General features: G+C 36.6%; 1 protein-coding gene across 1 annotated transcript in view; it reads left to right on the top strand.

Moving 5' to 3' along the window:
- COL25A1 (collagen type XXV alpha 1 chain) overlaps positions 1–27,972 on the top strand; it is a 467,761-nt gene that overhangs the window by 403,389 nt on the left and 36,400 nt on the right. The window contains exons 19-25 of the mRNA XM_059377104.1: positions 8,117–8,179; positions 12,403–12,471; positions 13,265–13,309; positions 14,817–14,861; positions 15,782–15,859; positions 23,666–23,710; positions 26,963–27,007. Coding sequence (XP_059233087.1) covers positions 8,117–8,179; positions 12,403–12,471; positions 13,265–13,309; positions 14,817–14,861; positions 15,782–15,859; positions 23,666–23,710; positions 26,963–27,007 — 390 coding nt within the window. The remainder of the gene's footprint in view (positions 1–8,116; positions 8,180–12,402; positions 12,472–13,264; positions 13,310–14,816; positions 14,862–15,781; positions 15,860–23,665; positions 23,711–26,962; positions 27,008–27,972) is intronic.

The raw sequence follows: 27,972 nt of genomic DNA, 5'->3' as shown, positions 1-27,972 counted from the left end.
TGTGAGTTCTTTTAACCTGGAGAACATAAAGCCATTTACATTCTACAGGTTAATAGAGGTAAATTCTGAAAACTCCTTTGCAGTGATGGATGAATGTTACCTTTAAGAGCTATAAGAAACCTAGTTTTCTTGAAACATCACACTATTCTCCTTTTCCTATAACTCAAATACATTCCAGGAACAAAGGATGAAGGAATGCAAACTTCTGGACATAAGGCATGGTACTGTCAAAACTCCTCTTCCTATGCTGTTCCCAAGAGAACCTGGACATGTAATGAGGAAATCTTTCTAGGCCCCAGTCATAGCGTTGCCCGGACTTAGACATTTTTTTACAAATACGGGTTTTCATTGCTTGCTTTTCTCCTTTCAACAGAGACCCCTAGTTTATCTCATCATATTCAGAAAGTAAATTGGGAAAAATTTATGTAACATAGTAAAATTAATAGAGTTGGGAAACATAATACAGTAAAAAATACATAAATGAAAAAAGCATTTAGGTGGCAAAAAATTCTTAAATATTTTCCCTCAAACTTGATAGTTTTCTTCTGGTTTCCACATTAGTGAAAATTTGACATTCAGGTTAAGAATTTAAGGATTGGGAGGGTAAGAGACAGTAACCGGTTTTTTATACCTCATTATATGAAATCGTCTTTGACACCAAATCATAGAAAGGCTAAGTTTTTCAGGTGGCAGGAACATTTAGGTCAGCCTTCTTAGGATTAGTTACATTGTTCAATAATCTAATAGAAATAGTACATTAGTTACATTGTTCAATAATCTAATAGAAATTGACCATCTAAATTCACTGGTGATGAGGTTCTTTCCTCAGAAACATCAAATCACATTTTAAAAGCAGGAGGGGAAAGTTTCTGGAAGTAACATAGGATGTGAAATGTATTCCTAAAAGAAAAAAGAAAAGGAAGAAATACTGGTTAAAAGGATAAGATTGTGTTATTGTTACCTGTAATTATTTCCTGCCTGCCCAGAGTCTGTGTCTGAGCAGCTGAGTAGTTTAAGAATCCAGTTAGGAAACTCACGCAACCAGAAATCAGAGATTTTTAGCAGCCATAATGAAACCTCCAATAAATATACCAAATGTGTTTTCATGATGTAATCCTGTTAAGAAGGAAAAAAAAAAAAAAGGAGAAAGGTATGTTTTCTGAGTCTTAAATAAACCTGCTATTGCAGTTCATTTTCATCATATCACCAAGATGTTTTAATTTATACTCAAATTTTATCCCTAAGGGAAATAGTGTTTCAGGGACAGACTCTACTTTTTCATTCTTTTTTTCCCCTCAATAATTTTACAAATCAATCACTACAAAAACTAGCTGCCTGGACGTTCTTATTACAACAAATGTTCTTGCTGTAATCCTCAGAAGCAGGTATCATGCTGACTTGAATTCTAATTAGCCTTTAAGCAAGAAGGATATTGTGTGGCTAATGCATTCAGTGTCAAGACACATTAATCAAAATTATTGGTGATGCTTCAGCGCCCAGGCAAATCAGCACATATTTTTCAAGCCCTATTGTACTATTTTTTGGGCAATGAAAATTGGATCTGCTTGGGAGTAATAACTATCATGGAAAACATGACTTGGTTTAAGCTAGTGTGTTAGAGGCTTTTTTAGACAGGTTAAAAAAATAATATCTTTTACTGCTTTAATTGATAATGACATAAAAATAAAACAAATGGTAATAAATGAAAAACCAGAGATTTTTCTGTGGGCAAGAGCTAATCAGTTAGGACTTTCTGGCCACTATTCCATTTAACAGATGGTAAGTTCTGGATGTTTCTAGGGAAACACCCAGGGAGACATTTCTGTGTGAATGAAGCCATCTCTTCCTTTTTTACCTTGACCAATAATCCCATCTATGTATTTGTTGACTCTTCTCACCTACATCGAGGACATCCTTTATGTAAATTTGATAGAAGAATATTCAGTACACTGTTCCACTAGCCATTTAAAAAATAAAAGAAGGTGATCTCAAATGCTTTCTTGCTATGTATTAAATGTGGGTTTGAAGGAAATCAGTCTGAATTTTATTACTGAATTCTAAAACTTAATGAGACCTTTGTTGCTTATTGTTAGATTTCAGAAAGGTCGTGTTAGGGAATTTTCTACCTTTCCTTTGCCTTGTTGTAATACAGAAGGCCAGTTTTTGTTGCTTTTCTTATTGTTAAAGACATTAGTTGTTTGCCTTGTTTGGGGGTATTTTGTTTTGTCATAGGTGTTTTGTGTGTAGGAGGGACGTTTGTCAGAATACACAGAATCTAAGCTATCTCATTAGAATTTTTAAAATATTTAAAAGTAATAAAAGTGGCTTCAGTCAAAAATCTTATCTTTTTTGCATCTTTTTTAATCTTATTGAGTCACCTCTTAAGAACAGATTCTGCCTACCTACAGCTTAATTTTCCTGTTTATGCACACATTGCCAATGTAAGAAAGAAAGCTGAGTGGATAGAAAGAGAAGAAGAGAGATCTAATATTAACACGCTCATTAGCAAAGACACTTTTTGGTACAAGAACAGGACAATTGTTCAAATATAGTACTTACTAGCTACTGTGACTTATTTTCGTTGAGCTTCGTACTGCAAGGTCAAGGTTGTGGCTGCTGAAATGGTTAGCTAAGTTGGAAAGGTCAACGTGAGACAATTAGGCCCTCCAAAGTTGGTCATGTGAAGACACATCCCTGATCTCAGCTAGAACTTTTCTCTGTAGACTTGGTTCTGTATTTTTATGTGCCCTGGCGGCTTAAAGCTTCCATTGAAATTAGCAACTTGTGTCAGATTTTCAGATAGGACTGCTGACTGCTGTTGGCTGCAGCTCCCAGCAATGTACTACTAGATCTTTACTGTGTAAATAGCATTTCTTCTGCCCAACCCAAATCCCAGTCTACTTGCCAAAACCACAGGTACTCTATTATTGATTTTTTTCTACCAGCTTAACACAGGGCAACATGTTACGGTTTTGGTATTGAGACTCGATTTTCAAACTCATTGGTGGGGAGCTAATTCATTAAAGAATAGACAAAGGATGAAACTCATGAAACAACTCAGGAAGAAATCAGATACATCATCCAAGGCAAGAGCAGATTTAAACCAAATTTTTCTCCTTCCTCTATTCTGCTTTACTAGAATCATGACTATAGTAGTAAAACCAATTGCTTTTTTTTTTTTTTTTTTTTTGCCACAAAACCATAGATTGCCATGGCCTTTCTCCTAGACATTTTAGGAGGTTGGAACTTTTAATCAGTCCTTGTCAAAGAGGCAAGATTTTTTTTTTTTAAAGGATTTCATTTACTTAGAGAAATTCAGTAGGTATGACCATTTTCTTCTTTTCCGTCCTTACAGGAAAAAAAATTCATTCTTAGTACACCTGTCACTTCTCTACCTTATATACTTCTGCTTTTGCAGTCCTAAAGTCTCTTAAGGCTGCATATCATCTCATGAAATGATGATATATTCACATGAGAAATTTTAGCACTACTTCTTGGAAGAAGTTGGAGAGGTATTGCGTATAGCCCCACACAGATTGTAGAGAAACAAAAAGTCACCTTGTATATTACCAATTAGTTGCAGAGATGTTGTAATACTATTACTAACCACAGTAATTATGATATAGCCAGCATTTTTGAGACTGAAAGATAAGGGCAACAATAATGACAAACAGTTATTGTTTATATATTTTATTCTGGTGACAGCATTAAGTGCTTTGCTTGCATTATCTGATAAGTCTTGACTAAGTCACCCCTTAAGAACAGTAGTATTTTCCATTGTTGGGCACCTCAGGATTTCAATTTGCAAATCCAGGCTTTAACTCAATTCTGGACCTTTGTAGCAATAGTTCTCAAAAATTTTGGTCTCAAAACTCCTTTACACACTTAAAAACTAGGATTGAAAGAATTTTAATTTATGTAGGCTTATTATATCTATCGAGGTTTCTTTATTAGAAATTAGAACGGGCATTTTAAAAAATAATTATGTGTTCATTAAATAACATTTTAATGAAATATAATAGAATTTTCTAAAACAAAACAAAAATTAGCAGGAACATTGCATTGTTATACTTTTTTTTTTTTTTTTTTTTTTGCAAATCTCTAATGTCCAGCTTTACAGAAGGTAGCTGGATTGTCATATCTGCTTAGGCATTCAATCTGTTACCATTTGTTGTTTTAGTTGAAGTGTATGAAGAAAAACAGCCTCACACAGAGATGTCATTGGACAAGGGATGATTATTTTAATAGTCTTTTCATAAAATTATGGATATTCTTCTTCAATACTACTCCAAACTCTACCAATGGTAGTTTATTAGTGTTAAATGAAATGTGGAATCTGAAACCCTATCAATGAACTTTTTCTACTGTGTACACTAATAAGAGTAAAGGAAAGAGTTTGAGAACCTCTCGCATTAGCTTAGGAAGTTAAGAAACAACCCAATAAGCTCAAGACTACGAGTAGACTTATTTATGTATTGTTTACCTCACCAAGTTTCTTTCAAGCCTGAGACAGAAAAGAGACAAATGATTATTTCCTCCCCACTCTGCCAAGATATAGAGAGGATTAAGAAAATGTCTCCAAAGTGGTTGAGAGCTCTGGAATTAAATAAACATAAAAGTGTGATCTTAAAGTTAAGGATGCTATTTTCCCTTTGAATAAATCGAGAGAAGAGATATGGCAGATGCTTTCTTAGAGTGAAATAAGGTCAAACTAATCATACTCAAATTCTTTAAAATTAGCCAACATTGGCAGTGCTAAAATCATCGTGACTGTCAAATGCATGGCTAATTGTGTATTTGGAAGTAAAAAATCCCCCCCCCCCCGCCATTGAACATTCTATTTAAGGGAACTTACTATACTTTCCTCAGGAGAATTTAATGTATATTCTATTTTATTGAAAGAAGAAAAGTCACTTTTGTCTGACCACTGAGATCACAAAACCTTATTTATTTATTTGTGAATTTTGAAACTGCATGCTTTATCTTTTTATAAACTAAACACTAACCTGAATAAGAAAAATGTTTTTTTCAATATTTACTCTTTTTTCTTATCTTTAACTGGTATGCTTAATGCTGTTTTATTTGTTTTGCTAAATAGTGAGATCAGTTTATTTCTACTTGAAGATATGCAAGAGTCTTTTCTACCTATAAATTTTCAACCTATTAACTCACATTAGATTTTCATGTTAGTAAGTCATTACTAATGATACACATTGACTTTATTACAACTTTTTTCTTGAGGATGGACAGAGAATATGTATTTATATATGAAATTTTATTGGGAAAAACATCTTACTTGTAAATAGATGTATTCCATGTGATTTGTTTGTTTGTTTGTTTAAAATAACAAGTTAAACTCTTTAAGTAGAACGGTCATCAATGATTTTCTGAATTTTGTTGATTTTCATTTTATTTTATTTTTTTAAAAGATTTTATTTATTTATCAGAGAGAGAGGGGGGGAGAGAGCGAGCACAGGCAGACAGAATGGCAGGCAGAGGCAGAGGGAGAAGCAGGCTCCCTGCTGAGCAAGGAGCCCGATGTGGGACTCGATCCCAGGACGCTGGGATCATGACCTGAGCCAAAGGCAGCTGCTTAACCAACTGAGCCACCCAGGCGTCCCTTTTTTTTTTTTTTTAAAGATTTTATTTATTTATTTGACAGACAGAGATCACAAGTAGGCAGAGAGGCAGGCAGAGAGAGGGGAAGGGAAGCAGGCTCCCCGTTGAGCTGAGAGCCTGACGTGGGGCTCGATCCCAGGACCCTGGGATCATGACCTGAGCCGAAGGCAGAGGCTTTAACCCACTGAGCCACTCAGGTGCCCCATTGTTGATTTTCATTTTAGACCATTAAGAGATCTTACAAAAATTATTTGTTTGGAGGTTCCTTTCTGTTATGTGTAAGGTTATGGGAACAGGTGGAATAGAGTCTCAAAAAGTTCACAAATGATAAACCTAAAGCATTACTTAGCCTCCACATTTTTTTTTATCTGAAACCAGAAACATGAGCATCAGAGATAAAGATAAATACTTTTGAGTTCTGTATCAATGTGATATATTTTGTGATAGTGATATCCTTTTGTTCCCCACCCAGTACCCAAGGTTTTATGAGGCTTATTTTAAAAACTAATGTGTTTCCAAATATTTGATGACACTTAAACACTTGTCATAAAACATACTCTCTGTATCTGCCTGCTCAACTCTAAGTATCAAAAAACAAATGTTGAAATATCACTACATTAAAAAAAAAATCAAATGTATTAAATAACATTAGCAACTGCTCCAGAAATAATGCAAATGGGGGAGGGAAGAGCAGTAAGTATGGGAACAGAGCCATCACAGTTTTTGCTTTAAAACTTCTTTATAGATTTCAAGAAGTTAGACTCTTACACTTGAGCTCACATTGTTAAAAAGAAAATAATACTTTATGGATACTGGAGAAAATATGAACACTGGTCTCCGGTGTTTTCTGACACCAATTGTGTGTCCTACAATTCAGTTCTATTGTGACGCCAACTATTTAGGGTTGGCATCAGACTCCACAGGTTTTAAGGGCTCAGGCCCACAAAGCTTCCCTCACTTACAACCTCTGTCTAAAGGATGGTCTAGAGGCCCCAATCAGAAATACTGGGTCCCCTGGTTATCTGCACTTCTGACTTGACTACAGATTTGAGGGTACTAACAACCAACCCACCCTCAACCGCACTGAAGTTGGAAAATTGGCTACAATAACTCACAAAACTCAGGGAAATGCCATGCCATTACAGTTTATTATAAAAGATTAAGAGTTAGATAGCGTGAGGTCAGAATAATGTTGAGCACAGGAGCCTCTGTCCCCATGGAGTTGAAATGTCCCATCCTGCCAACACCTGATGTGTTCACCAGCTTGGAGGCTCTCCAATCCCTACTGTTTAAAGATTTTTATAGAGGTTCCATTATATAAGCATGATTGATTAAAGCATTAACCATTGGTGACTGAACTCAATTGCCAGCCCCTCTGCCCTCTCCGGGGATGGTGAGAGGAGTTCCAACGTTAACACTCCCCTCTGGAAGCTATCTAAGAACCCATCAGGTACATCTGAAAGAGGTTTGTTGTGAATAACAAAAGTTATTCCTTTTACTCTTTATCACTCAGGAAATTCCAAGGATTCTAGAAGCTCTGTGCAAGGAGCCAGGAACAAGACCAAACATATATTTTATTATATCACAACTGGTTTTCCTCCAGGTAGTGGGGAAGAAGTTATGGAGGTATAGCAAGGAGAGATATTTTTCACATTACCCCCAAAACAACAAAAATTACCTGACAGTTTTGGAAGAAAAGGAATTTGAGCACAACTCAGATGGTGACCTCTGGCTCAGTGTCTCCCACAAGGATGCAGTCAATCTGTCAGCCAGGACTGTGGTTTCATCTGAAGACTCTGATGGGGTGGACATCTGTTTTCAAGCTCACACACATGGTTGTTGGCCGAACTTGGGCCTCACCATGTGGGCTTCCCATGGGGCTGCTCAGAGCATGACAGCTTCTTTTCCCCAAAGCATGTGATCCAAGTGAGAGAGAACAAGAAAGGGCCACCAAGATGGAAGCCACAGTCTTTTATAACTTGGTCTCCAAAGTGATATCCCATTACTTCTGCCAATATAGTCTGTTCATTAGATATGAGTAAGTCAGTCCAATCTACACTTTAGCAGAGGCAGATGACACAAGGGCGTGAATACCCAGGAGGTGGGATCATTGAGGCCTGTCTCAGAGGCCACCCACCATATCCACCCTAACATAGTGGATCTGAATTTGGTAAATGATAAGAAATGGAGGACAACAGATGCCAAAGAACTTTGTAAAGACATTGGTCTTGTTTCTTTGTCAATTTTACTTTTTCAGTTTTAGTTTTTGAAATTTCAAAAATTTCAACTTGAAATTTTTCAAGTTTCTCCAAAACTTTGATAAGAGTATTTTCACTGACCAAAACCGATTCCGATTGCTTTGATACTCAGTAGTTGGGCCTCAACAGGAAAGCTGCATACAATCAAAGGGGTGAAATCCCGGTAAAAGTAAATCAGTTTAACTTTACTTATTTACTGCCAAATGAATAACAATCTCATATGCCTATCCTTTTCAAAGGGAGAACCAGGTTTCATTGGTCCTCAAGGAGAACCAGGCTTACCAGGGTTACCAGGAACAAAGGTTAGTGGCGTTTTTCCTTCCTTTATTTCTGAAATATTTTGTCATATATTTCTAGTCCATTGTGTTGAAAGAAGTGTGGAGTGACTTTATTGTTTAGGTGACCAGATATTTTTGCCTAACAGAGAATGAAATTACCTGTCACCTATTATGAACATTTCTAATGGGAATACCACATTAAATAGAGTCATAAGAAGTTAATTCCAGAAAGCCTCAGGTTAGACAATAGGATAATGAAATATATTAGCTGCTCCTGTTTTCCCCCAAATTGTTCCTAAGTAGATATGATGCTGGGGGAATTCTGATAAGGAGAAATAGAATTCATTAACTTCTGCCCCTTTTCACCAATTTTAGGACATACTTGTTAATCAAACATTATTACTATCCCCCCCAACTCCCTTAATTTCAAAGGCAAGTACTGATGTCATATAGATTCCTAAGTGTCTCATTTCAAAAGGATCTATCCTGAATAATGTCTACAGAAAGATCCTGTAATGAAAACCGTGTCATAATCTTCCACTTGGCAATTCTAGAGAGGGCCCTAAAAGCAAAATATTTATGCCACCATATAAAAAATTACGTTGCTGTGGATGTAGTTGGACCCATAGTTCTCTTTTTATCTATTCAGTAAGACATAAAAAAGTATAGCTCTGAAGATGGAACTTTACTCATGACAGATTCATGAATCAAAGGAGCAAAATTAGATCAAACTACATTCTTTTATTTTTAAGCCGTAGAAGTCTTTGCCTCAATGTGTATCACATTCACCAGAAATTAGGCAGGATGGTTTCTAAGAGCTAGGGAAATATGTTCGTGGTCTGTTTTGACAGAGGAGTCCTCATTTCCACTGATCAAGAGAAAACAACTCTAATCCTAGTAAATGGAAACTATGTGTGGCCTAAGGGGGACTGAAACTCAGTTGAATTTATCCAAAATTCTGTTTTCTCAAGCAATTTCTTTTTCACATAATAAGCTGTCAGGCTTATTAACAAAATATGAAGAATGCCTCGTTTAGCCTGAACAGATTCACGCAAGTAGTGTGTTTTCTGGAATAAAGACTGAGGAAGCAAGAGAATAATGAGGATTCCATGTTCATATGAGAACTGTCGTGTTTATTCAGGCGTGCTGCCTCAAAGCCAGGTAAAGAAAGAAGCCAGCCTCATAGGTCAGCACAAAGGAGTAGAAAACTTGGTCAATGCCAGAGAGAACCAGGTGTGAACTAGATCTTTAAATGTTTGTGGCGTTCTGTTTGTTGAAAAGGGGGAAGTAGAAGAAACACAGGTTGTAGGGAATGGAGTTCATCCCTAAATATCATTTCTTCGGTTCATTGATTTTCAACTACCCTGTAGTTTCAGGTCACCTGACAGGTTCATTTAGTAGAGCATGAGACTCTTGATCTCAGGGTTCTGAATTCGAGCCCCACATTGGGTATAGAGATTACTTAAAAATAAAATCTTTAAACTACTCTGGAATTGGAGCTCCTGGGTGGTTCATTCAGTTAAGTGCCTGCCTTGGGCTCAGGTCATGATCTCAAGGTCCTGGGATGGAACTCCGCATTGGGCTTCCTGCTCAGAGGGAAGCCTGCTTCTTCCTCTCCGCCCCACTCGTGCTATCTCTTGACGTCTCTGTTGCTATTTCTGTCTGTCTGTCTCTCTCTCTCTCAAGTAAATAAATAAAGTCTTTTAAAAAATAAATAAATAAACTACTCTGGGGTCTCAAAAAAAATTCAGATGTAAATCCACAAAATCAACATTGATTCCTTCTCATGAAGAACCCAGGCTGATTTTAACAGGTACTGCTTTGAATTCCCAATAAAAGTAAAGAACATACTGTACTTGTTTTGTATTTCCACAAAAAGGGATGTGGACAGGAAATTTGTCTTATTAACAATATTTTAACAATTATATTAACAATATGAGTAATTTTCAGTCGAATTGACTAATATGAATTTGGTATTATAATGGAAAAGTCATGTTTATTTAAAATTCTGTCTCAGCTGAACAGTGGCCTTTTTCCAGTTGTGTAGGCCGGTCTGGATTTTTACCACTAAATTCAGATTTAAAAAATAAACTAACCCTGCCTATTTTATCTCCAACATAATGAAGAGTGATTGTAAGGAAGGAAGATGTATAATGGTATCTCAAAATCTGTTCGTACACACTGCTGTATCCTCAGCATCTGTATCAGCCTAAAGAAATGAGGTTTTATTATGAATAACTCAGAACACTTTGAATAAAATGTTTATTCATTAATTCAGCACATTTTTTTGCCAGACATTTTTCTAATATTTGAGGATGAACAGTAAACGCAACAAAAAGTCTCTACTCTCCTGAAGCTTGCATTCCAGTATGTGTTAGACAGAGGTGGAAGGAGAGATAGAAGTAGACACATAAATAGTATAATTCCATAGGGTAACAAGCAGCTCATGAGGAGCATTGTGACAAAAAGTGATTCTAGGTAAAGATATATATGCTCAACTCCTGTAGTATGCTATAGATAAATTTTTTCTCAGGTTTTTTGCTTTTCTTTAAAATAAGTTTCTAACTACTATTTGGAACTCTTCTGCAAAATATTTAAAGAAAGACTAAATATGGTACACTTTTTAAAAATTAAAATTCCATATACCAGTGGAGGCCCTTCTGTCTCTAATCCCTGGAAAATCCCTTCTGGAAGATCTCTTCCATTTCTTCCACCCAGACAAGCCCCTTGCCTTTCTCCCAGGCTCTCCATTTTCACATTCTTTTCAGTTCATGCTGAAGAACTGCTGAGTCTTCTTTAATCCTTGCCCTAATCTATCCCACCTCCCCCTCAAAACCCCACTATGGGCATGATACAGATAAAGATCTTGGAATTTAGAGCCCTGAATCACCCAGGACAGATCCAATGCTAGTTTATTCTCCTTTCCATGATGAATCAGCTCCCTCAGTGAGGAGGGTGCCTTTTCACCCATAAACATGCCATCACCAGTCTGAATTCCAAACCTGTTTGATTGTTGCAATTCTACCCATCATGTAGGAAGCCGTCACTCTCTACTCTGTGCTCAGGAATGGAAAATGACATGGTCTTCCTGGGGAGCAATTTGGCAAGCTTTGCAAATGTTTGTACATTTTGACCCAGCAAGTCCCCAATGAGGAATTTATCCTAAGAAAATGATCAGATATGTGCAAAAGATTTACATACAGAAACATTTATGCAGAAGTTGAGTATTGAGCACAGTCAGTTTTATATCACAGCTCTGCCACTTTAAAAGCTTTGTGATTTTTGGCCATGTTACTTAACCTCCCTGAGCTTCATTCAGTCTGCTCATCTGTAAGACTCTGGGAACCAGTACCTTTCTCCTTTGTCCCAAGGATTAAATAAGACAATGCATGTGAAGTATTTTAGACAGCTGCTGGACTCGTCAAAAGCACAGTCATAACCAACAATAGTTGTAAAATACACCATATCCATCCTTTAGGACATGGCTCGATCTCACCTCCAACTAGCCAATCTGGACCATTCAAAACCCTATGGGATTTCCTTTTCTCTCACATGTTAGCCTTACATGACTCCTTAATTCTGAACTATTTTGCTTATGTGGATCTTGTCTGTCTAAGCAGATAATTAGCTCCTTGAGAGCAGTGATCATGTTCATTCTTCATAGAGCTATGAAAATAGTCAAAAGCTGTAAGACCTATGTATCTTGCACCATTCTGAGCACTTTGTCTTTATACTTTTCTTCACATTACAGAGAAAAATGACTTTTTCAGAACTTAACTAATTTGTCCCAAAACATAGAACTGGTGAATAACAGAGCCCAGATTAACGTCTAGGATGTTGGATTACAAAACCTGACATTTAGCCATGTGGCCATGCTTCCCCCCGGCAGATCTTAAAAAGTTGCCACAGAATGAAAACTGTGCCCATGTCTGTCTTGAAATATAATGATGCTCTTATCAATTCCCTTTAAAGGTATTCCATTTACCAAGATAGGTATCAGATAAGCATTACCAAACCATTTCCTTATGTATAAAGTAGAAATGATAATACAAACACTGAATAATTATTTTGATTATTAAATGAGATAATCTATGTTGAGATTAGTACAGTGCAGGATACGTGGTAAATAAGTGGTAACTCTGCACTTTCCTTCATTTTATTGAATTCACTTGTTAATCTACAGGGACAAACCCGGGGGCGGGAGTGAAGGAGGAATTGCCATTTACTTGTTTTGTATTTTGCGACAGGGTGAACGCGGGGAGACAGGGCCTCCTGGAAGAGGTGAGCGAGGGGAGCCTGGAGCCCCTGGACCAAAGGTCAGTTATTCTTCCGTTGGAAGACAGTTTTCTTTGGTTTGGAAATATGTCCTACTTACTTTGGAACATGAAACTAAACTATAGCTCCTTAACAGGTATTAAAACAGCAAAAATCATAATTTATTGAAATGCACAGTTTGGTTCTTTTTGAAAGGAATTTTACAATTCAACTTTTCTGGTTTGTTCTGTCCAGTAAACAAATCTAATAACACATCCAAACGTAAAGGGGAAGGTGCAATCATATTAACATGTTGTCACTCAGTGTGTATTAAAACTTACTGAGAAAAATGTTGATATGCAATGTGTTAGTTTCTGTGGTAACTTGAAGGTGTAGAACACTCTGAAAATATCAGAGCTAGGGATTTATTTCACTGTTTAGTCTTTATTCCTCTAAACTTCCTGCAAACTAATATGGTAACACTTTATTCTAATAATCCATCCTGGAGACACAGGAAATGGTTTAAGTCTTTGATGAAAAAGAAATTTATGCCAACACTGTTGAGACTAATGAGGATTATTCACAGAACTCTTCCCATCCACTGATGGGTGGGCAGTCTTCAGAATTATAATGGAATGAAGGTGGTGGCGAGACCAGAGAATGAGCTAATGATATGGTGATAACTACTTAAGTTTTGTATTATGATATCCAAAATTACATAGAGCCATATATTCAAACAGTTATAATAAAGTGTTTCCATTTTTCTTCATTATTCTGAGTCACTGCTAATTTCCTTTTTCTGTTCTTATCTCCTCTGTCATTTCTCTTTTCCATTTTCATATTCTCCCATAATAGGGCAAACAAGGTGAATCAGGAACTAGAGGCCCCAAGGGGTCAAAGGTCAGTAATCATTTTAATGTCACATGACACCTTCAAGAGCTGTGCCTTTTGCCTCTTCCACAGAGAATCATGTTTTAAATTCTCACACACTGGAATCACAATATTTTCATCCCTGTGATACTATATCAAAACAATTAATTTGCTTCATCTTGTTGTTTTAGTGTGTTCTTGTGTTTCAGACTACTATTTAAGAGAAGTTGTATTTCCTGTTTCGTAAGAATAGCTTCTTTGGGGGGAAAAAAGACTTTATTTAACTTACATTATGTAGGGTATGATCTTATTTATTTCCTGGCAGTCTTTGTGATAAATGTTCAAGTTATACTTTGCTTTTAAGTTAGCTGATTCCCTCCATGGCATTAAAATTTCACCGCCTATTAAAATTTTTCCTTTATCATGCTTTTTATAATATTTACCATAATCTAATATTGTAAGCAAAATCATGTTAAGATGTTATCAGCTAATAACATGAAAAAATGGGTAAAAAATGAGGAAAACAGAGCAGAAATCATTAATTCTCTATTCATAGCAAATTTAATTATTATGGTGAATGTTATTAGTATAATGTGGATTAAAAAAAATGAAAAACCCTTTTCCTGCTTACTTTCATTGGTCCGTATCCATTTTATGAAATATGTAGAGAGACATATTAAAAGGCTTTGAATTCCACCTAGGAAAAGGATACGACAAATTTAAGGCTGTCTTAAAGAACTTTCAAGTCTACACAGGTTCAAATCTCTTCTCCAAAGATTCTCTTTAGACTTACGAGAATTTTGAGTGCTCTTGGAGGGATGCCTGTGTGGTTTGATGCTTGGGCTATTCCTGGTTTCTCTCCAGATTGGGTAATAACACCATGAATGGAACTTTAGTGATTTTACATATTGCATTTTCAAAACAAAGCTGGTTTCCCCCTACCCCTGACCTTCAGCCCTGCCAACCTGCTCTGGCTAGCTCTGTCCACTTCAGCACCTTCTGTGTGTTAAAAGGCCTGTATCTCTAGACTTTTCCATAGATCTTCATCATCATCAAAGAGTGGCCTCACTGATCACTTTTCCCTTCTAAACCTCCCTAGACTGAGCTCTCCATTCCTTCCCTATCCAGATTATCTACACACCCTTTTATTTTTCCCCCTCAGAAAACAGACAACCCAGTGATTGGTTCTGTTTTCCTTTGCCCCAAATCTCTTCATATAAAAACAAAAATATGGCTCAGTCTGAGAGGTAAATCTTACTTTGGGTATCATAGAAACCACTTGCCTTGCTTTTGAAAATCTCTAATAAGAGAGTTCCTGTATTCCAAGATACTCTGTCATCTGAAAGGGGGATTTACAGTGCGTCTTAAGGAAGCATTTGCTATGCCCCTGGTTATTGTTCTTCGAGCTGTTATTTCCATGTCAGAAGTTCATATCAGAGGTGCTTCTGCATAGTTTAAATATATCCTTAGATTTGAGATATTTCTGGACCATTGGCCCCACTACTAATTGAGGCTTTTCTTTTTTCCCTGGGGCAAGGGTGATCGTGGAGAGAAAGGGGACTCTGGAGCCCTGGGACCAAGGGTGAGTACATTTTCATTTAAGTTTTGGCCCCTACAAGCCCAGATTTGACTCATATATCCATGTGGCTTTTCACAAGGCACCTGGACTAATATTACCCAATAATAGCACTGGAGGTGGACTACTGATGATTTCTACTGCTCCCCTTTTTTCTTTTTTGTTGTTTTTTTTTTTTATTTGAGTCAACTGGAACAATGAGTGTATAGAGTCTAACACGTAAAATAAGCTCACAAGAAAAGCTCTAAAGAACATTTTCTCTCTACTTTCCCTCTGCTAACTGAGCAATAGCAAGCCCATAACCATCCAGCTAATAGAATTTTCCATTTTTCAATTAAGCCAATTATAAGGAAAGCAATAGCCCATATTTTCTAAGCTTTTTTTAAAGACAGGCAGGGAATTAGGACATGACTAATGGAAATTCAGTGGCAGAACTAATGAGTGCAGTAGACATCTTATATCTGTTCCCTATTTCATTTAATTTTAATGGAATTCTGTTCCTACTGAACAAGTCAAGCATTTCCTACAGAACTGTGTTCTAATAAGGAAACAATCGATTAGATGTAGAAGAATAAGAAGAGATTAGGGGTTGCTTTAATAAGTATTGTTAAAGCCAACAAAATGTTGCAAGTCAAATCAGATTAGCCTATATTTTATAATTTTCAGAAAACAGTTTCAGAGATTGAATTATCTCTCTTTTTTTAAAAAATCAAGTTTCATATCTTTAATCTATAGGACACCAAAAGCGTTTGTCTTCTTTTCAATAAGGACGAAATTTGAGGATAATTACTCTGAAGTGCAATTGAGTCCTACCACAGAATGGCTGGTCAGAGAGAGCTGCATGTTGCTATTTTTGTTTCTGTCACAGTTCCCTGTACAGGCTAGCTTAACTTCCATGATTTTCCCTTGGTTGGTTTTCTTCACAGGGTCCACCTGGTCAAAAGGGAGATCAGGGAGCCACCGAGATCATAGACTACAATGGCAACCTCCATGAAGCCTTGCAGGTAAGTGACTACCGCCAAACCTGACACACCCATGAAATATGTGTAAATATCAGCTCCCATGCCCCTCACTCCATGATCCCAGAGGGCTCCGCTTGCTCAAAGCACACCTTCTTCCTGAGCCCATCCCCTTCTCCATGGCCCAGTATGTGTTCTTAGCATATTTCCATCATTCCTTTTCTTTCTCTTCTGTCTTCGGATATGCTTTAGTGTTTAGTTTTATCTGGTTTACACCTTGTGCTTATTTTGCCACTTTGTCTCCTTGCTTCAGAAGCAAGCCTAGCAGAGCAATTAAGAGTCCTGTGGCTTTAGAGTCAGAGCTCTCTGGGTGCAAATCTCTTGCTTACTAAGTGCATGGGTGAGGGCAAGTTATTTAACTTCTCTGTGCCTCAGTGTCCTTATCTGCAAAATGAAGATAGCAGCACCTGTCTCAAGAGTTGTTATGAGAAATAAATACCTAAATACACAGTATACACTTAGAGCAGTGCCTGACACATACTAAGTCCTCTTTAGGTATTTCTTATTACTGCTACCATTCATAATATAATGTACTACCATAGAGAAATACCTATAGAGTAAAAGTCCATAGACCATGTAGCTTGTCTCCATCATCTTTGCTTTCTCTTCATCCCTTTCTTTAAAATGTTAATTTTTTTTTCAAGTGTTCCATAATTCATTGTTTATGCACCACACCCAGTGCTCCATGCAATACATGCCCTAATACCCACCACCAGGCTCGCCCAATGCCCCACCCCTTCCGCTCCAAAACCCTCAGTTTATTTCTCAGAGTCTTCTTTTTTTTTTTTTAATGCTTGGCTTCCTCCCTTTTAGCCTATATCAATGTTCTGTTAAAACTTCTCTTATAAGGCCATCAGTGACCTCTAGGTCAGGCCTATTGTTCTCCTCACCCTTAATTTTCTGTGACATTTCTACTAAACCACCTTGTTTTTGAAACTTTTTCTTTCTGGTTTTCCTAATCCTCTACTCTGATTTCTTCTAGTTTTCTTCTTTGATAGATCCATTCTATGTTCCTATTTCCAGTTTTTCTGTCATCCCCTAATTTTTGGTATCCTCAAGACTCTGATCTTTTCATGGTTAAGTCACTCTCTCTGTGTTCTTCTGTGTTGTGGCTTCCAAATCTTTCACCTCTGGGTCCGTGCTGTGGGTACCTCCAGCTATCTAAGAATATTTCCACTAGGTATTCACCATTGCCCCATTGATTCCTACCAACACACACAATTATACTGGTCACTTTCCCCACCAACCAAATGATTCCTTTTTTTAACTAATCACTATCTTTTAGTGATCCTGTAATTCTTTGGCTGTCTTGAGGTAGAAACTTTAGAGTCATTTTCAACTATTGTGACTCCTTCATCTTTTACATCTCACCACATGTGGTCATTTCATTTCTCGAAGTGCCTCCTAAGGTTGCCTCATTCTCTGCATTCCAAGCTTGGTCCATATCTTACTTGTTTCAGGGCTAACACTGCAACAGGCCCTTGACCAATTCTTCTAATCCTTGTGCCCTTTCTAACCCATCCTGCATATCACTCTAAGGCTAATTTTCCTAAACTGTCACTTTTTTGATGGCTCTAATCTGCTCAGAAACTCCAGTGACCCCCTTACCTACTCTATCTAGCCTGACCTTCATCTGACTTTCCAAGCTCTCTAATCCTGCCTTTCCTATATAGAATTTTCCATTTCTCCACAGCACAGATTTTACCCGAGTGGTCATATTTACCATATCAATAAAAATCACCCTTTTTTTTGCCTGATCCCATTCTTCTTCCCTTCCCCTCATCTATCTAAATCCCATCCAACAATGCACTGCTGCCACCCAGATGATTCTTTCTTTCCATCCTTTCAACCATTAGCAGTCAGGGCCCAACAGCTTAACCTTTAATTGTTCTCAAATCAAATAATTTATTTTAGTCATGCCCCTTGCTAGATTATGAGTTTCTTGGTGACAGAAATGTGTCTCAGGCTAATTTTATAGCCCCCAATATACCTGGCACAGGTCTGGGCATGTAAATATTGAACAAATGCTTACTGATTGATGAGTGAGTGCACTTAGCATATACATACAATCCATTTTTTTGCTTGAAAACCAAATTAGTTTTAAATGGTTGCCGTTTTGTACTTGATTGAATTATTTCCCCCATCTTCATGATTTCACTCTCAGATCTCTAGTATGGTAGATCTACATTTCTATAGGTCCTTTGCTACAACTACCATTTTTAACTAGTAAAGTATCTATTAAATAGTTTTTGCAGACTCTGCCTTCAGCTTAGCCTATTTTTGTTTTGTTTTGTTTTAAAGATTTTTTTCATTTGTTTGAGAGAGAGAGAACGACAGCTGGAGGTGAGGGGGTGGGGGAGCAGAGGGAGAGGGACAAGTAGACTCCATGCTGAGCGCAGAGCCCAACACAGGGTTCCCTCTCACCACCTGATGATCACGACCTGAGCTGAAATCAAGAGTCGGGTGCTCAACCACCTGAGCCACCCAGGGCCCCTCAATCTATTTTTCTTCTCATTTCATTCTTTTTCTTCTGGTAAAATGCAAAGAGGAGCATCTTTACTGCTTGAAAATATGTTGCTTGGTCAGTATGTTCGGTCAACACCTCCTCAATGCAAGTAGATTAAACATCAGCTGTAACCTCTAGGCTATTGTCAAGTTCTAGAACTAGATTTCTAAATTGTCCCTTTTCACCCACAAATCAATAACTGCATGTGGAAGGAAAGAGAGAAAGAGAATAAGAAGTTTTGAGACACCTACTAGTTTTCAGTTTTTACTTATAAAATATAGGGATATATTTTTTAACTTAATTTATTTGCAATGTTGTAAATTTCCCTTTGACTTCTTTCAGTGACGCTATGATTCTTACTATCACTTTTAAAAGACATACATTCTCTTAGCTTCCAAGAAATGCTCTAATATTATAGGCTATGGTCCTTTCTGGAAAAATTGTATCTTTTAAAGTATTCTTTGCATGAACAGAGCCAGGCATGAGGCAAGCTGCTCTCAGCCTAAAACTGAAATCTGTTTTGGTCTCTCCTTTGCTATTAACTAGCTGACTCATTTTCAGGAAATCAATGAGTGTATCTATACTTCATTGATCTTATTTGTAAAGTAAAGATGTTTTAGAATAGGTTTTTTTCCTAAGAGTCCATAAAATATATTACGCTTAGGGTCACTTTTTAGGAGCTCCTGAACACTCTTGGCTGACATATATAAATGTACTGTACTTTTTAAAAAATTGACACCTAGGTCTTAATAAGAAATGGTGTATGTGCTCAGTTTCTTGTTCCACCTCAAGTTCTGTATGACAGTAAACCAGTCAATATCCATCACGGTCAAGTAGTTTATGTTTTTATCTCAACCTAAAGATTTATTGTTTCAATAGGGATGTTAGGGAAGCTATGTGTTATTTTTGTAAATAGCTTATAGTTATTTTTAAAAAATTATTTATTTTCCTAATATAGTACTCTACTAGAACAAGGGCCCTTAAAAAATTAGTTAAGCCATTAGCCTGAGAAGAGGTAGTAGACATTCTACTCTTCTATTCTTAGCCAGTGATGGATACTCACCATTTTGCTGATTTCACTTTTGTTAAAGATTTTATTTATTTATTTCAGAGAGAGAGAGAGAGAGCAAACAAGTGCACAAGCAGGGGAAGGGACAGAAGGAAAGGGAGAAAGATAATCTCAAGCAGACTGCCCACTAAGCGTGGAGCCCAGACTCAGGGCACAGTCTCACAGCACTGAGATCATGATCTGAGCCCAAATTAAGAGTCAGCCGCTCAACCAAGTGAGCACTCTGGCACCCCACAGATTTCATTTTATTATCGCCTCCTCTAAAAATAAATCTGCCCCAAAAAATCTAGAATAAATAAGTAAATAGATGTATATTAAAATTCTAAAAACATCACATTAGAAATAGAAAATTTTACCATTGCCTCTACTGAAAATTGTTATTTACATAAACATCTGCCATAAGCCATTTATTTTGATTTTTAGGTTTCTAAAATTAACAGTAAAACCTCTCTACTTCCTAACTCAAGTTTTTAAAAACGTTCAATACCATATAACTTAAACCTATTGTTTAGTGTAAATATGGGTGACTTTCACCTTGCATCATTATGAGAAATGAAAGATATTAACCTTTAATTCTAAAGAGATTCACATAAGGATCTCAGGGAATAAATCACAAAACAGCCTGGGGGGCTTCAACCTCCAGTTCATGCTTCCCATTTCACATCGTGCCTCATAGAGAACAACACGTCTTTCTCCATCACTACTAAAATTATGGTTTTCCAGTCATTTGTGGAGTTCAAGAGAAAGCTGCTGAGTTCACATAGGTTTAACTTAGAGGAACCAGGTAAAAGAAATCCAGAGTGAGCCAACATCTTAAGGATGTCTCATGTGTCTGCACACGGGTGCTTTAGGATGGTGGTAAAAACTATGTTGCTGAGAAGTTAAGCTTAGTTTGTCATTTGTTCTTTTTTTTTTTTTTAAGATTTTATTTATTTATTTGACAGAGACAGATCACAAGTAGGCAGAGAGGCAGGCAGAGAGAGAGAGAGGGAAGCAGGCTCTCTGCTGAGCAGAGAGCCCGATGCGGGACTCGATCCCAGGACCCCGAGATCATGACCTGAGCCGAAGGCAGCAGCTTAACCCACTGAGCCACCCAGGTGCCCTTGTCATTTGTTCTTTTATTATTAGCAGGATGAAAGCGACCCTATGTAACTGTTAGGTCTCACAAAATACAGTTATTTAACACGATGACATAAACTCCATCTGTTAGATAGTTCAGTTACCACTAATAATATGCCCTTATTAGGCAACTCATGATAAAACACATTGTTATCCTTAAAAAAGACAAAACTAGTTTTGTGTCCCGGTGGAAAATGAATTCAAATATCCTACATTTAGAAAACCTCAGGGAGTTCAAATTGAAAATTCTCTTCCCTTTCTAAGGTTTCATGATTCTGCTCTGTAGTTAAAAATACAATATATAATTGGAAGATAGTGATAAAGAAATTATTTCTACTCTGTAATATTCTAATAGCCTTTTTATAAATGACTCACCTACTTATAGGAGCAAAGATGTAGCTTTCTCATGACTATAAATCTGACTCGAGCTCTAGGTGAATCCCTTAAGAATAAAGTAAGTGGTGCCTTGTGTTACACAAATATGATAGTTTTTTAAATTATTATGTTAGTCACCATACAGTATTTCATTAATTTTTGATGTCATGTTCCATGATTCATTGTTTGCATATAACACTCAGTGCTCCATGCAATCCTCGCCCTCCTTAATATCCATCACCAAGGTCACCCATTCCCCAAACCCCCTCCCCTCTGAAACCCTCAGTTTGTTTCCCGGAGTCCATAGTATAAAAATCTGGGCCTTGATATATATATATTTTTTAAACTTGCCTCCAGTTTGTGACCACTTTGCCTTTTGTCTTAGAAGCACTGGTGGTGGGTTTTTTCCCTACTGTGTTATCCATGAAGCTGTCATAACCATGACTGATGTTATCCTAGAATACAGACTTTAATCATTTCTACACATGCGTAAATATATTGTTTTCTAAGAAATGATGATGTCGGGCGCCTGGGTGGCTCAGTGGGTTAAGCCGCTGCCTTCGGCTCAGGTCATGATCTCAGGGTCCTGGGATCGAGTCCCGCGTCGGGCTCTCTGCTCAGCAGGGAGTCCGCTTTCTCCTCTCTCTCTCTCTGCCTGCCTCTCTGCCCTCTTGTGATCTCTGTCTGTCAAATAAACAAATAAAATCTTTAAAAAAAAAAAAAAAAGAAATGATGATGTCATGTCACTAGAGACCCAAGTATGTGAAGCAAGATCGGTAATATTAAGATTATTTTTTACGACAATAATAATAAACAACAGCAACCTGAATCAGAAATTGGAATGGAAGAGTGGAAAATAAACGGATGGTGTTAAACTGATATTCACAAGTTTACATGTGACTGGATAACATTTTTCTGTGACCGGAGTCGCTGATGGAAAGTGTGCTCCCTCTATGACTACATCAGGTAGTTATGCACCCTCCAGAACTTTTAGCACGCGTGGTACATGGGTGTTTCAGTTGGTTGAAAGACCAACTTTTGATTTCAGCTCAGGTCATGATCTCAGGATCGTAAGATGGAGGCCCACTCGGGGCTCCTTGCTGGTTCTGGAGCCTGCTTGAGATTCTCTCTCTCCCTCTCCCTCTGCCCTTCCTCACCACCCATCCCTCTGGTCACACATGCTCTCTCTCTCTCTCACTCACACACACACAACACAAAAAGAACTTTCAGCACGAGACTTAGACAAGAAAACATTAATGCAGAAATGATTCATGGATTCAAAATGAAATGTGGAGAATCATCCTTCAAAAGAATACATTTTGTGGTGGTGCTGTAGTACTTTACACTAAGAAACTGGATGAATTCCATGTCACCTTCTCTCTTTAGCCATGGCACCCAAAAAAGCTAATTGTAATGCAACAAATAAGCTAAAATCTAAAAAAGAAAAAATATTACTTACACCTACAATTGGGTATTTCCCTTTTCTAGAATGGAACTCTTGCAATGTAAACTCTTGCAGTTTACAGTCATGCTGACAAAGCTCTCCAGAACACCATTTTACTACATAATTTTTTTAATCAAATGAATTAAAATTTTGACATTTTCTTTTTTCTTAACACATAGATTTTTTTTAAGAAAAATCTAAAAATCATTTTTTCTTTATTTTAATTTATTTTTTATTTATTTTCAGCATAACAGTATTCATTATATTTGCACTACACCTGGTGCTCCATGCAATCCGTGCCCTCTATAATACCCACCACCTGGTACCCCAACCTCCCACCCCCCGCCCCTTCAAAACCCTCAGATTGTTTTTCAGAAAAACAATCTAAAAATCATTTAAAAACAATCTTTATCAGGTGATGAATGGCAATCTGACCCCTGCTCCCTGAAAAATCTTTATTTCTATCCTATATTCATTTAAAGATAGGATAATATGTTTTCAGTATCTTGTCAGTCTCTTATAGGACATCAGGCTTGCCAGAACGTATTCAGAAAATTGATTATTTCGTAAATGTATTATTGTACTTTAGCACACAAAATAGGTAACTCTGTCTTTGTCAATGCATTTTCCCAACAGAGGATTACCACCTTAACTGTCACGGTAACTCCTATTGCATGATTTCTGTAGTCTGTGACTTCATATTTGGTGTTGATGCATGCTGGCCATAATGGAACTAATGTAGCACTTGTTTTTGTCTGATATTGAGTTTTATGCTTTCTTTTATTAATAACCTTTTATGACATTTGCCCAATTAAGTCATTTGTTTGTGTAGTGAAAAAGACTAAAAAAGAAAAGTTATTGCTACTTTTCTTAAAGTCTTTGGCCTTATAATAATATAGCTTTGTTCCTCAGTGTTTGGGGAATCAAGTCCCTTGTGTGTGGGCGAGGCCGAGTGTGTGGAAACATAGGTAATATCAGTAAGCTATCTCAACCCAAGGAGATGAATGTGGGACACAGCAGCAATTTTGAATTATCTTAGAAAATAAACTCAAAAGCATCTTCAGTGTTATTTTACATAAATGTATTGATATTTTTGCATATAAGTAAATCATTTTTATAATTCCATAGCTTCCAAATTTGCCCTCATTGCAAATTAAGATTGAGAGATGTTTGATTATGACAGAAATAAAAGAAGTATATAGTGTACTTATTATTTAAAGCATAAATAGTGATACATATACTTGCTACTTTTTAAAACTTTGTCTTTTCTTGGTTTAGGGTCCCCCTGGACCACCTGGACCTCAAGGACTACAAGGGCCAAAGGTTATTCTTTATTTTACTTGCTTCCATTTACCATGTATGATATAGAGAATCCCACCTTAAATTTATGTATCTTTGAAAAATCATTCTTCCAAAATGCTGAAGGAGCTGAGATCAGCAATATTGCTTAAGAGAGCTAAGAATAAACTTTGAGGTCTGAGCTTAAGAAAGCAGGATTGGGGAAAAAAAAAGAAAATTAGTAAAGAAGAGAGAGAAATAAGAATAGCATTAAATTTAGAGGGAAGATATTAAGAAAAACAGAATATTAAACAAGGGAAAAACAAGTTTTACAGAAATTATAAAGGTAAAATAGCCACTAACGAAAATTTACTCTAACACCAAAAAAGATTTTTCTCTTCAATTCATTTGTAATAATAAAAACAAGAGAAGATTGAGCAAGATGTATTCATAGATGACAATTTGAGAAATCTTTTTTGAGTCATTTTTTATAATGAATCCTATTATACGTATTCAAACATTCGGCCATTTAAATCTTAACTAATGAAACATACCACTTATGAATAGCAGGAACCTAGAATTTCTTGATTATATCTCAAATTTATTAGTGGTGTTCGCTTTATCCCTCTAAACTTAAACTTAGGTTTGTTTAGCCACATTTGAGCAATTAACACATGGCCAGTGTCTCTAGCTTTTCAGAACTGAGCTGAAATATTTGTTGAAATATGGCTTTCATCATTAGAGTTCTGTAGGAGATTTAAGTAGTTTTGCAATCCATCTTTTGTTGGTGCCTTTTAAAGCAGTTATTTGCTAAGTCTGTCATACACATACACTCACATACCTACACAGACATACACATCAGCTTTTGTATCCTTTTCTTCTAAGATGCTTAGAAACAGAAAGCTAGCACATAGAAAACTATTTTTCTTTTATAAAAAGGAGTATAAAGTAGAATAGTGCTGAGGTCCTCACCCAATAGATACATTTAGAACACGGAGCCTAATTTCAAACAGATCTCATGTAAAACATTAATGTAAGGTTTGGGATTTTTAAACTTTCTATTTCTCTATCACATTCTGGTCCCTAAGAAATGTAACACAAAAATGCTCCAATTGTTTGTTCCTGGTGAGCAAGTCAGCCTAGATCCCTACTCTAATATTTTGGTGAGCTGGATTAGACAGCCACAAAGGAAATCTGCAGATCGTTTTTTCATCTGTGTAGAGTCAACTAGGATCTAAGGATCTTTGTCCTTCTCCTCACTTGACTAAGTCTCCAGAACCAAAATTGGCCCCAGTGCTAAACACACCCTAAAATCTTCTAGGACTTTACCCTTCTTTAAAGCCCAAAGGATCTACAGAAATCCAAAGGGAATCCATCCCTTGTTCTAAAGAGACAAAAAAAAACCACCTAGCCATGAAGGATACATGTAGTGGTAAAACCTGTACCTCCCTCCTTATTTTATAATCCAATTACTATTCATTTTAATTGTTATTCAGTAAGTAATTTTTGAGCCTCTACTCTGTGATAAGGACTAATATCTAACAGAGACACTTGGATATAGTAAGGGTTTCAATAAGGAGCTTACAGTTTAGAACAGGAGATAGGCAAGTAAAGGCACAATTACTAATGATGAAGAGTACACGTTATGGATGCACATATAGGAAGGTTACTCTCTTTTAGGAATCAAGAATGACTTTGAGCTGAAACTGGGATAGAAAGAAGCTGGCCAAATGAATGTCATGGCAAGTGGGCAGTGGGAGAGGAGTAGTGAGCCTCCCTTATCTCTCAGTCCTACCAGCCTTCCCACTATGCTATTACCATGCCCCACCCCAAACAAAACACAGTGATCTCATAACTGAGCTCTTGGACTGACTGATACAGTCTTTCAAGCTTTCCGTGATCTTTCCTCAAGAAGGTTGGGATATCTGAGATGAGATATGCCTATGACCAAGAGTCAGCAATTGCAGCCCGAGTCAAATACAGAACCCATTTGCCCTGGGGACTCACAACCTCAGACTGAATGGAAACCTATTCAGTTAGTGTTTCTCTTTCCCTTGTCAAACCAGGATCGGTTGACTTCTTACACATCAAGTAACTCTTTACCAACTACATTTGATGAGTGAAAGATAAATTCATAAGTCATGAGTTATGTTTTCTTTTAAACACTCATGAGTCACATTTTGAAGGTAAAAGCATAGCAAAACAATCATTACTGGGCCCAGAGTGCTGACAAGTATTCAAACTGAAACTAGGTCTTGGCCAGGTGCATCCAACCTCAGCAGACTTGTTTGTGGCAAAATAAACTTTGCTGCTCCCACAAAGAACGGGAAGTCAGGAGTAAGGAAAGGCTTTTCCTTTTTTTTTTTTTTTTTTTTCCTTTGCACTTTTGTTTGTCAGGCTTTCATTAAATGTTTGGAAAGCTCAAATTTCATTCTATGGCTGATAGCTGTTAAAGTTTTTACCAGGGAAAGACTGTCTAACAATTTCAAAATAATGGGATTTACAAAAGTGATGCATTGATCTAAAATGATATCTTACCTTTCAAAAAATTTGTTCAGTACATTTCCAAGTGAAAAATGACTGGAGATTTGTTGTTGGAATAAATATCTAGCACATTGTTTACATTTGTTTTAAATGAGACATCTTCAATTAAGAAAAAATAAATAGATTTTGGGTTTGTCAAGGTTTCTAAGAAATCATATGAATAGAAAACTTTATTTTATTCCTAGCATAGTATAGGTAATTGAATAAATCCAAAAGTGATTTTATGAAGATTGAAATGTTATCTGATTGATTCTATCTGGAAATAGCACATTCACAATCATGAACCTGTATCCGTTGTTCAAATGTTATCAGTTAAAATATTATAAACTTATGGCTTTGCACTCTGTTCTTAAGTCAGCTTTCATGTTTTTGCTTTTTTCTGAAGTTGGAAAATGAAGAGAAATCATACAGATTTTTTAGGGAGGAAAAAATTAACTAGGGCATATAGGTTGTTGTTATAGAATATGGTCAACCACTAAACGACCTCTATCAGTTTTCTTTCAGCATTTTTTCCTTTAGCCTACATCTCACTTGGGGCAAAAAATAAAAAATTGGACCTGAGCTACATGACTATTGTTACATATAATCTTCAAGAAAATGTTATTTCACTTAGTTTTGATATGTGTATGATATAACAAACTGTTCTTGGGTTACGATACATAGGCTGAAAGTCAAATTGTACTGTCACCAGCTAACATGACTTCTAGTTACCAATGATAAATGGAAGCAAGCGATCACTTTTTCTCTTAACAGGGAGAGCCAGGATCTCCAGGAATCCCAGGAGTTGATGGAGAGCAGGTAATTTTCAAAGATATATACTGTCATTCAAACATCATAATTGATCACCACTTTTATTATAGATTTGGAGCCAAAAAGACGTGAATGTTGATATATGATATCCTCTCTATTTTTTTACCATCTGTTGTAGAGATTATATTAACTTTAAAAAGCAATTGCTTTTAAATTAGACATTAATTTTCTTTGCAGAAACATGTAAGAGGTATGACATTTTAGTTTTGTCTTAATACTCCTTATCAATCTACCAGTGACACCTCAGTAAATTTTTATTAGACTTATAAGATCATTACTAATTTAGTAAGAATAGGCTAACTTTGTCAATAAATACAAATCATTCAAGATTAAAATCAGTTGGTCAAAGTTTCCACAAAATTAGATATTGCTTATATGTGTTATTTTGACAAGATTTTTTTCCCAAATAAAGATTACACCTAAATTTCAAGATAGTTAGAAAAAAGAGAAACAGGTGGGGCATTTACTTACCTTCGTGGAAAATGGCAGTATCTCCAAGGGTTTCCCTCAACACAGAGGTTGGCAAACTTTTTCTGTAAAGGACAGATAGTAAATGTTTCAGGCTTTGCAGGTCACACAGAGTCTTTGTCACATTTGTTTTTTATCTGAACACACCTTAAATTTTTTTCAAAGATTCAGTCTGTGCAAAAATAATCCCTGGACTGAATCTGGCCTAGAAACTGTGGTTTACCTCTGACCAAAAAGAATCAGACTAGGAGAATGTGAACACTATGGGGAATTCAGAGTCAGATCCCAATGGTTAGCTTCAAGACATTTGATGTTTTCTGGGCTTCCATTATTTACCCAAGAAATGGCTGACATCAAGAAGATCATAAGAAATCAAAAGGATTCTTTACACAGTTGGCAAAATACGCTCCTCAGGAGATAGTATTAGATAAGAAATGAAGTTTAAGAGAAAAGTTATTTTAAGATCAGAGTGGTATGTTGCAAAT

The sequence above is a fragment of the Mustela nigripes genome, chromosome 1 (genome assembly GCF_022355385.1).
Source record: "Mustela nigripes isolate SB6536 chromosome 1, MUSNIG.SB6536, whole genome shotgun sequence".
Classification (NCBI taxonomy): Eukaryota; Metazoa; Chordata; class Mammalia; order Carnivora; family Mustelidae; genus Mustela; species Mustela nigripes.
The sequence above is the reverse complement of the archived record's forward strand: the minus strand, read 5'-3'. Positions and strand labels throughout refer to the sequence as shown.